General features: G+C 37.1%; 1 protein-coding gene across 1 annotated transcript in view; it reads left to right on the top strand.

Moving 5' to 3' along the window:
• Positions 1-11,652, top strand: part of LOC125060175 (fasciculation and elongation protein zeta-2) — a 63,096-nt gene that overhangs the window by 49,715 nt on the left and 1,729 nt on the right. The window contains exons 5-6 of the mRNA XM_047664942.1: positions 9,525-9,778; positions 11,336-11,411. Coding sequence (XP_047520898.1) covers positions 9,525-9,778; positions 11,336-11,411 — 330 coding nt within the window. The remainder of the gene's footprint in view (positions 1-9,524; positions 9,779-11,335; positions 11,412-11,652) is intronic.

Genomic DNA, 11,652 nt, shown 5'->3' on the forward strand with positions numbered 1-11,652 from the left:
AAAGGAGGCGTATGATAACGTGATTAGTGAATATTTAAATAAGGGTTATATTTCTCCCGCTCCTCTAGACACTGAAGAAACTCGGAATTTACCCTCATATACAATACCTCACCATGGTATAATAAGAGAAGATAAACTTACTTCTAAATTACGCATCGTCCTGGACGGTAGTTCAAAGTCCAGTTCCCAAATCTCGCTTAATGACATTTTATATAATGGGCAAAATCTGCAAGGAAACTTATTTCATATTATTGTTAATTTTCGCTTATTTCGTATCGCTCTCTCCGCTGACATTCGTCAAATGTTTCTTTGCATTGGAGTTCGGCCATGTGACCGAAGGTTCCAACGCATTCTGTATCGTTTTTCGCCGCAAGAACCCTTGAAGGTTTATGAATTTAACCGCGTTTGTTTCGGACTGAAGTCTAGCCCGTTTCACGCTCTTCGTACCATAAAGCAACTAGTTTTGGATGAAGGTGCTTCTTATCCGCGAGCACAGCAAACAGTCAACACTGGTTTGTATATGGACGATTTTGTCTACAGCATTGACAACGAAGATGAGGCTATTTCCACCGCTGCGGAAGTAATCGCTTTGATGAAAGCCGGACAATTTGATCTTGTTAAATGGACAAGCAATTCACAAAGAGTCTTGGATTCTATTACGCCGTCGCATCGTCTCTCTGCTGTAAAGGAGTTTGATGACTCTGATTCGCATAAGGTACTAGGACTATGCTGGTCACCCGCAACAGATAATTTTAGTCTTAAAATCTGTACAACCGCTGAATCATGTACAAAGCGTACTATTCTGTCGTGTGTCGCTAGGATATGGGACGTCATGGGATTTGTTGCACCAGTGGTCTTATACGCAAAACTTCTCATAAAACAACTTTGGTTGTGTGAATGTGATTGGGATGATATACCACCCGACCACATCATTCAACAGTGGTCCCGTTTTAAGGAGGAACTTCCTCTTCTTGGAAAAATTAAAATTCCACGACATGTTGGCATCGCGCCCGGTGATGTTGTAACCGTTGTGGGCTTCGCGGACGCAAGTGAAAGGGCCTACGGAGGAGTTGTGTACTTTCATGTAAGAGACAGTCAAGGTCTTCGCAAAAACTCATTTAGTCTGATAAGCGCTAAATCTAAAGTGTCACCTCGTAAGGTGGTTTCGCTAGCACGTCTCGAGCTTTGTGCAATATTAGTCTTAAGCAACTTAATTGCTAATGTAATTAATGCTTGTAACAATCGCATTAATATAGATCGTGTTTTCGCATTCTCAGACTCGACTGTAGCTCTTTGTTGGGTGCATTCTTCGCCCCATCGTTGGGATACTTTCGTTGCTAATAGAGTCTCTAAGATTCAGAATGAATTTCCACCGCAAACATTTTATCACATCGCTGGCCATGAAAACCCCGCTGATTGTTTATCTCGTGGCCTTAGTCCCGCACAAATCATTGATCATCCGCTTTGGTTCTGCGGTCCTCAATGGATTCTATCAGATCCAAGTTTTTGGCCTGTTACGGATTTTAATCCATCTACTGTGTCTCAGCCTCCAGAAGTAAAGAAGCATGTAACTCTTTTCACTGCTGAAGACTGTGAAAAGGTTGAGAAAAGTTTTTTAATTACGCTTGCAAATCGTTTTTCATCATGGTCAAAGCTTTTACGCATTGTCGTTTATATCTGTCGCTTTGTTAAATTATTGCCTCGGCGTAGTACTATAATCGCAGCGGATTTAGATTACGCTGAGAATTTAATACTGAGTGACCTTCAACGGTCCCACTTCTTCAACGAAATCGCTAGCTTACGTACAGGCAAGCGATGTACCCCTGCTTTTCAGCGCCTCAAGCCATTCCTTCAGAACAAACTTCTTAGAGTCGGAGGACGGTTGAGTAACGCCGATATAAAATTTGATAGTAAGCACCCACTCATACTTCCTCGGAAAGGTCATATTTTGAATCTTATAGTGGATTACTATCACAAATTGAATTGCCATGCAGGTCCGGAGCTATTGATGTCCATACTGCGTCAAAAATATTGGATTTTGTCCGCTCGAAATTTAATTCGAAGCCGGGTTCACAAATGTTTACCCTGTTTTCGACTCCGCGCTAAACCAAATTTTCCTGAAATGGCCGATCATCGCTCCTGCCGAGTTACACCAGTCGCTAAACCCTTCGTACATACTGGCACTGATTACGCGGGTCCCTTTAAAGTGAGTAGTTCGCGTGGACGCGGAATTCGATCGTTCAAGGCATACGTATGTCTTTTAACCACCCGCGCTGTTCACATAGAAGTTGCAGGTGATTTGAGCACAGCTAGCTTCCTTGGAGCTTTTAAGCGTTTTCTATCACGCCGTGGTCCCGTGGCTCGCGTGTACTCAGATAACGGCACTAATTACGTAGGCGCAAAGCGCACGCTTTCGGAGTTACACGACTTCTTAGTTTCAAAACACTTTAACTCTGAGTTTGGTCACGTATTAGCTGAAACTCGCATTGATTGGTCATTAAATACTCCAGCTGCTAGTCATTTTGGTGGCAATTGGGAGACCAATATTAAGAGCCTTAAAACTCATTTATACCGGGTGATAGGTGATCAAATTCTAACTTTCGAGGAGTTCAGCACTGTACTTGCACAGATCGAGGCAGTGATGAACTCGCGGCCACTGTGTCGCACGCTATCCAATGATCCATCGGAACCTCTCGCGTTAACACCCGCACACTTTTTAAACTTAACACCGCTAAAGTATCTACCAGCTAGAGAAATCGAAGAAGATAGATTACATTTGCTTTCGCGTCATGAGTTAGTTGACAAGCTAGTGCAGTCCTTCTGGAAGCGCTGGAAGTCTGATTACCTTCATACATTGCAAATGCGGAACAAGTGGAACACGCCAGCTAAGCCAATTTCTAACGGCGATGTTGTAATAGTTATTGTTGACAATGCACCGCCGCTCCACTGGCCGTTAGGAATAGTGGAGGAAGTTTTCCCTGGTTCAAACGGTGTTACACGTGTGGTCCGCGTTCGCACGGCGTCAGGTACCTATCTACGTCCTGTTGTACGTCTCTGTCCCCTACCTAGCGAATAGTTACATTTGTATAGGTCATTAGTTAGGTTAGTTAGTTTACATTTGTATAAGTCGTTAGTTAAGTTAGTTACTTTAATAAACTTTTCTTTAGATCGCTTTTCATATCGCTATTCATTTACTTTCTAGTTTTTCTTGAAGGCAACCCTTCAAACCCGGGGGAATGGTTGCGCCGGATTGTTATTTTTATAATAATTTTTGATTTTAAATAATGGTTGCTCAATACATATACCCATCCTAATAATTCCTAGACGCATCTCTCATCACCCACCTATTTTGTCCCAATCCTATGACGGTACTAGTTCCGGAACGGGCTATAGGTGGCGCGCACGTCGATGAGTCTCTAATAAGAATTAATTAGTGACAATTTTGATGACCCGCGTTATGGTTGATTATTCGCCGCACGCTCGCAACGCTTCCTTTTTCTTTTAAACATTTAATTTTTTTATTATAAACTTTAACTATACTCAAATTCAATTAACTTTAACTTGATTAAGTATAATTTGTGAAAGTGATTGTTCATTGGTGTACAACAAAGGAAAGAAGCCACTAGAAGAAGCCACGAGGTTGAAGGTACTGTGCCGACATCCTTTCTTTCTTTTTCCCATTGTCCATTATTGAGCAATCATATTAGGTATCAATAAGAAAAAATACAGTCCACTATATAACCAATTCAAATATTTAGCTTATAGGTATAAAGTTTTATAAAGTAACATCCCGCGCCTCCATTATGTCAATTGTATTATATTTCTGTATGCATAAAGTGTTAATAAATAAATAAATAACTTATTCAGAATATCCGTGTTTGGTGTGTAAACCAAAGACAATAAGTACTAAGCAGGAAGGCAGGAACCGCGAAAATGTCAAACCATATTAGCCTTGCCACGAAATTATATTGAATTGATGCCAAAATGCCTAACCTGTGAATAGTGCTTTCCTAAACCAATCTCACCTTTCTCTGATTTTATAAGTGACAAATACTTAGCAAAAGCAAATACCGTTTATAATTATATACTGTTGAAATTATATAAAATTTTCTTAAAAAATTGTGAATAACTTCGAAATTATAGTGGTTTAGAGACAACATCCGCCACTCAAGTCGTCTCCTAAACCACTCAGACACTGACTGTCTAGACATGGTTAGGTGTTGCATGTATTGCGAGTCTAATCTGAAGCGAAATCTGGCTATATTTAGTTCCCTTATTTTATTGGGTGGAAATGTATTTACGCTGCAAAAGAGTTTACTTCCTCAAAAGGCCGGTTACGTACCCACTACAATGGGCTGTGGTGACTGCAGATTATGGCCGTCCCGTATGATCGTTTGCCCCTGTTTCTAATTTTCAAAGTCAAAGTCAAAATAACTTTATTCATAATTAACAAGTATACTTATGAACGTCAGAAAAGAAGTTAAATTAATTATAAATTTACAAGTCAAAGGTGTAGAGCGAGCAAGAAGAACTGGCAAGAAACTCTCCGCCACTCTTTTTAATCGCTAAGTTTTGTGTTATACAAATTTTAAATAATAGGACACAGAAGTACTTGGTTCTAGCTCTTACAATATAGCTGACAGCCCATTAAATCACGTCGGGTAGTGACCACCAGGATCGCTTATTATTATCGATTCTCATTATCAAATGTAACACACAAATTAGTGAACCGCATGGAGTTAATTGACAGCTTGTCGCGTGTCTATTGCATTGGCGTTATGCTATATGTTTTGGTCTCACGCGACTGCGGAATTTTCCTCATAGTAAAGAACAATGGCCGTAAACCTTTCTTGTGGGAAAACAAATAAATACAGTCATGGGGGCAGATGCATTTTGAAGTTATACTTCTTTTGGCGCGTTAGGGAAAAATGATGAGAGTAAATTTTTACGATGCGCGCGCACACCGTCACAAAGAACCGACACCCGCACACCGCCACAAAAAACCGACAGTCGACACCCTGAATAGTCAACATTTTAGAATAAAAATGGCAATTTCTTTAATTATGTAGAAATAATTTTGTTGTGATATTTAAACTTTATTTAACTAGATAATGCGTTATAAATTATAATAAAAATTTAAATGTATTAAAAAGGTACTTTTTTTCTATAGCTAGTGTAGTTTCTTCGACAAACGTAGAATAAGGCGAAAGATATAAAATCTTTGGCGTAAGAAGATAAAAAGATTTTTATCTTGTTACGCCAAAGAAGTTTAACTTCTAACGTGTGTTACAGTACATAGGTACACACATATGTTTTTTTGTATTTTTTTCGCTTTTTCTCTAAAACACACGTCGAAATTACTTATATAATCTGTGCCTGACGTCTGCCCTCAATAAAAAAAATCGTACACCAAATGAAATATTCAAATAATAGTTTAAAAAAATCTAAAAAACACGCTTTTAAAGCACATCAAACTAAAAAGTGAAAAATAATTCCTAATTTAGGATGAAAATGGTAATGAACAAAAAATACTGGTATTATTGTGAAAAAGCGTGGGTTGCTCGATAGACGAAAAATATGGGACAGAGATTACCATTTTCAGCCTAAATTAGGAATTATTTTTCACTTTTTAGTTTGATGTGCTTTAAAAGCGTGTTTTTTAGTTTTTTTTAACTATTATTTATTATTTATTTTTTAGTTACATTTTTTTATTTTTTTCGGATTATTGCATTGTCATCGATCTTTGACAGGTGCGCAAAGTTTGAATTAAATCTATCCGGTAAAAGTGGGTCAAAATCGAGTCCGAAGGAGTCGGTTACATACATACATACATACATACAGGTGAAGCTAATATAAAGCGTGTAAAAAAGAACATTGGTGAACAAGTCGAACGTACGTAATAACAAAGAAACCATAGAAACCACAGCTATAACATTATGCGCTGTAGCGTATTTTACGTAATATTCTAACTGAATACAAAAAGCTTCTTAACTTCGGTAGTTAAAAGCCATAACGAACTGGTACGTGACCATGTAGCTCGTAACGAGATGAACAACACAGATTCGGGTCAAATTATCAATCATCTGCGCGACGCTGCATCGATCATGACGTGATATATGGACCTTTAAGAATAAGGCTTTATTACATAGTAATTCATTATTTTAATAAAATTTAATTTAATACCTGCCATGTATGACCTGTTCTGTCTTTTTGATGCACGTACGGATTTAAATATCTAAAATACGATTCGTTATCAAGTATTTAATAAATAACCTGAATTGCGCAATTTTTAAAGAAGTTTGTTGTCTTTGTTATTAAACGTAGCGATGAAGTACGGATGTAATGCTGTTGCTTGAATATGACTAAAATCTCATTTTAGATATCCTTATTTTCTAGATAGGTTTAAAGAAGTTTATTCTCATTAAAACATACATGTCACTTAAGGTGGGAACTGACCAAAGTTACGAGGTGTAATGTAGCATTCGCATAAGCGTGTTACGCATCGAGCATGTTACGCTGTGTTTTAAAATCGGCGTAACATGCTTGTCAAAACTCTGTGCTCCGCTTTCGCTGCCAGTGTTCACGAGATGGCCGACATCGAGGACGCGTTGGTGTCTTTGATTCTACTTTATTATTGTTTCATCCAAATTAAGAAGAAGAAAACACGTTACTGGACATCAAACTTATTTAAAAACAGAGGCGTATGTGGTGGTTTGTCATTGATAGCTATTTTAAAAAACCAAATAATTACTGGATAGTATAAAAACTTTGTAAGCATGTCTCCGATCGATTTTGAACAACTAGTGAATTTAATTGGACCAAAAGTACTTAAAAAAAGACACAATTTATAGAAAATCATAATCATGATCACTCGCGACGCGTACTGACTGAACCGCGTAACAGTCAAAAGATTCGCTGAAAAACCGACCGCCGGGTGGAGCACTCAAAGCGAGCAACGAGCGGCTCGTTGCTTGCTGGTTTCCCCGTAACACGACGTACTGACTGCACGAATGCTCGCTGTGTAACGTATTACATTACACCTCGTAACTTTGGTCAGTTCCCACCTTTATATGAGAAAAAAAATTAAAAGTGACATATTATATCACGCCACCGTCGTACATTAGAATCCATCTACCAAAAAACTTCGCAGGCTACTATTTCCCGTATCTCAGGAGGCAAGCTGTTGTAAAGACTTGCTCCGAAATAGGTTTTATTTTTGCCACCGTATTGTGATTTTAGATAAAATATGATTAATGTTATGCCGGCTAGGTGTGGAAGTTAAGTTAAATTTAATGCTTGTGTGTATAACATTTCTAAAAAAACGTCATGAAGATGTGCAGCTTTTTTGTCGAAAAAAGGGAGAGAGCGATTGAAACCGATTGAGAGAGAGTTTATGAAATATTAGTATTTTATATCTTAAGATGCAAAATAATTAAGTAAAATCTCAAATGACAAATTGTAAATTAAAATTTTTATTATCGAAGAAATAAATTTAATAAATTAAATTTATTTTTTGTATTAATTTTCGACACTTTTAATCTAAAGTCTCGGAAATCTAAAGTTTTAGATTTGTATAAATATGAACAAGACTTAAAAATTAGTTTGCCGAAGAAGTTTCACTTCTGACATGTGTACTTTGAACGCACGCACTTTTTGAGGTATATTGTAGTACACCAACCTTTAAAATACTAGTGACTCTCTCGACTTGAAAAAATGAAACTCACACATTTATAAGGATTGTGTAATTCGATATCTTTAGCTAGAAGACTGGCACGCTAAACTTTAAACTTTATCACTTGCTCAGCACGTCATGTAACTTGAGATACTGATTTCTTTGAATTCAATTTATTATACGAACTTCTAAAAGGAGACATATATTAAGTACGTGTTAATATTACTTTAATTATTATAGACGTTTTTTTTAATAAGGGGCAGAAGGCCGACCTGATGTTAAGTGATATCGCCCCCCACGGATACTCTTAACGACAGAGGGTTTGCGAGGTGCGTTGCCTTTGAGAATTGGTACGGTCTTTTTTGAAGGATCTTATGTTGAATTGATCTTTTTATATATATAACATAATAGCGGGCAATCGAGTACGCGGGGGTAAGGGCAGTCATCGCAGCTCATGGAAACCCATTTTTGGTGGGTGCGTTGCCGGCCTTTGAGGGAGGAGTAAACTTTATCATATATCTCCTACTGTCCACCCACTTGGCCATTATTGAATGCAATTAGTGTATCCTCATAGTAACTCTCCCACATACAAATTATATATCGTGTTGAATTCTACGTGGATGTAATTATTAATTATATTATTGAACAACTGATATGCCGAAGAAATACATGACATTTGTACTAAATATGTTTGATAAACTAAATCATTATATAGTAATATATTTTTAATGTCCCATTTGATTGACATAATATATTTAATATACCTAATTGATAAAAAAGGAAGCTGACTAGGTTCTCTAATATGCCTATGTGCGCTCGTAAAGAAAAAAACTTGAGAAAACCGGAATGTCGTAGACCCAAAAAGTTGTCAGAAACAAAAGATCCCTTTCTTTTATTACAAAAAAACAAATGACGAAACAGATACACAAAGCTGAGGCCCAGACCAAAAAGGTTGTAGCCCTACTGATTTTATATATGCAAACTTCGAGAAATCAATAATTTTCAAATTAAATGCTTTGAAGAGATATTGTGTTAGATTACGAATACGATAGCAGGTGTCCGGGTATTGGGAGAAACAGGTTGTAACTTAACACTACAGCAGGCGTATCTTATTTTATTAAACATTAACGAAAGCTATATATCAGCTTGAAAAACTAGGGCTGGGTATAGATAGTTGCCCTTCACATTGAAAATTTGCTAAGTTTATATAATTTATTCGATGCTTTTTTTCTCCGTGGACTTATATTGGCCTGAAATCCACATTCGATTTTGTATTCCATGTACGAGTGTGTGTGAGCAGTGTTGGCCTAGTGGCTTCAGCGTGCGACTCTCATACCTGAGGTCGTAGGTGGAGGCTTGCCTATTAGATTTAAAAAATGATCATGAAACAGATTCATAAATCTGATGCCAAGACCTAATGAGGTTGTAGCGCCACTATTTTTTTTATGTACGAGAGAACGTCGGTAAGGTTTTGTAAATCAAATAAAATATAGTTTTATTATACAAAATTTGTTACACCGCGAATTGGTTTGTTAATAAAACCGGAGATGTTTTATTCTTTTTTTCTTTACAATTCACACCAATTGCACTAGTCCCATGCTAAGCTGGTGAAGCTTGTGTTATGGGTACTAGGTAACGGATATACATACATATTATAATTAGAAAGACATATAAATACATATTTTTTAAACACCCAAGATCTACACAACACCAAATGCTCATCACATCGATGTTCGTCTCAGCCGGGGCTCGAACCCGGGACCCATGGATTCGCAGTCAGGGGTACTAACCACTAGACCAATGAGTCGTCTACACTATATTGTACTCACTTAAATCTATTATAAAATTTCAGAACTCCGTCATCTCTCCCTCGCTCAACTCAACGAGATATTCATGGAACTAGAGGTGCTTATTCGTGAATTCTCCGAAACTCTAATAGCGGAGCTGGCCCATCGGGATGAGCTAGAGTACGAGAAAGAGCTGAAGAACACGTTCATTTCACTTCTGCTGGCCGTACAGAACAAGCGGAGACAGTACCACGTCGAGAAGAAGAAGAGGATTGGCCCGCAACGATCGCCTGCTCCGGGAATCAACTCTGAATCGAAGGTACCCACCTTTTTTTGCGGATTATAGTACATGAAATTTATTTCTTTCTTGCATGCTAACAAATGTTCTGTTTTACTAAACGCATTTTAAGGCTCTATTAAAAAAATATTGGTTGTTTGTAAAGTAGGTTTACGATCGAGATGTTTACGTGATAACGTCTTATTGGTGGTATAAGTTTTTGGGAAGTAAGGAATTAATGAAGATAACAATTTTTTCAAATTTTAAATTACATCTATCGTTTTATTCACACTTTTGATGATAAATTTCGGGTGTAAAATGACAAGTTTACTTATTCGACTATGATATACATTCACGGAATGACTGGCAGCGCTCGAGATGAGACGGGAGATCGGTCCGTCTCTCTCTCGTTATACCTGCGATCGCGCTCGTGAGGTTTTGGTGTGACACAAGTTTCTGAACATGTCACCCGACTAAAACGATTTTAAAGACGTTATCACGTCAAAAACTTTCACCTTAAGCAAGATAACGATTTTGATTCCGAATTCAATGTTGGGTTTGCGATATCAGTGATATTGTTATTGATATAACGGCATCCAAATTATATCATATCATTCTATTTAAGAAAAGAGCTTACTGTTCGTTCAAGGGTCGGCAACACATACGCAATCCGGCGTTGCAGGCGGGTGGAGTTTAGCACCTTTTTAAAATGACTTCCTTTGCCCCGTGTCCCATAAAATTGCATACATAAATGTTCGCTATCTCTATTGAAAGTGGCGCAAAATGGCATATTATTATTTTATAAAAGTTAGAAATGCTAGTGTACTAGTTAGCTACTGGGAATATAGTAGATTTAAGTATTTAATTAGTAGTCTTAGTCTCTTATTCTTAATCAACTTAAAAACAGTGAAGGAGGAGGTTATTGACACATTAAAAATTAAGGAGAATGGGATTTCTTTTAGACTACCGGAAAACATTCTGATATCTATATATATAAAAGAAAGTCGTGTTTGTTACAACACTTATAACTCGAGAACGGCTGGACCGATGTTAGTTATATCTTTTTTAGCGGATTCTTCTCAACTCAGAATAGCAGAATAAGTACTAAAATATCGGATAAGTTATCGAATAACAATAAATGAGTAAATTAATTTTACGAATGCAAACAGCATGTGGTGCCATCCGTTGACAAAACTACGCATCATTTTTACGTCGAATTCGTGTCAGTTCAAGAAATTCCGATCTTGAGGTGAATGAGGAGATGCATGGTTTGATCTTGATCGAAGTTACCTCATAAAAAAATGTTGTATATCAGAAAGTGCTTTGACATGCAGTAACGCAATATTGGCGCTCGAGAGAAGAGGCCTAATGTGTAAAACTGCCATTCTTCTTTCGCAATGGCACGCAATAAAACATTTCTATATTTGCAAAAAGAATTAGTATTAATGTTAACCTAATGAAATCTTAAGTCTAACTAAAGTTAACACGATATTATTAGACTGTAAGGTGGAACAAAGTGCGCCGGGTCAGCTAGTTACATAATAAAATCTAACTGTGCTGGAAATTAGTTAGTAAAATTGTGTCATTTTGAATTTTCAGTATCTGACTACCGTCATACCGTTCCACCTACACAATGGACCACCGGACAACCAGTCTCTCCAAGTGCTCATTAAGAGTAAGTAATCGATTTATTCATCGTTTAATGCTATTTCCGTTTATTATTTTTATATGGCGCCATAATATCGTCTGGTTTAACTGACTAAAATAGTTCCGGTGATTTTTAATAGATATTTTTTGGTGTTTTATGTTCCGAAAAAAATGCATTTTTAACCCTTTTTACAGTCTAACTTTAAGTTTAAATATTTACTTAACTTCGTAAAATATAATTCGTTTCTCTCCGTTGTTATATTATATAA

Source organism: Pieris napi, chromosome 21 (assembly GCF_905475465.1).
Source record: "Pieris napi chromosome 21, ilPieNapi1.2, whole genome shotgun sequence".
NCBI lineage: Eukaryota > Metazoa > Arthropoda > Insecta > Lepidoptera > Pieridae > Pieris > Pieris napi.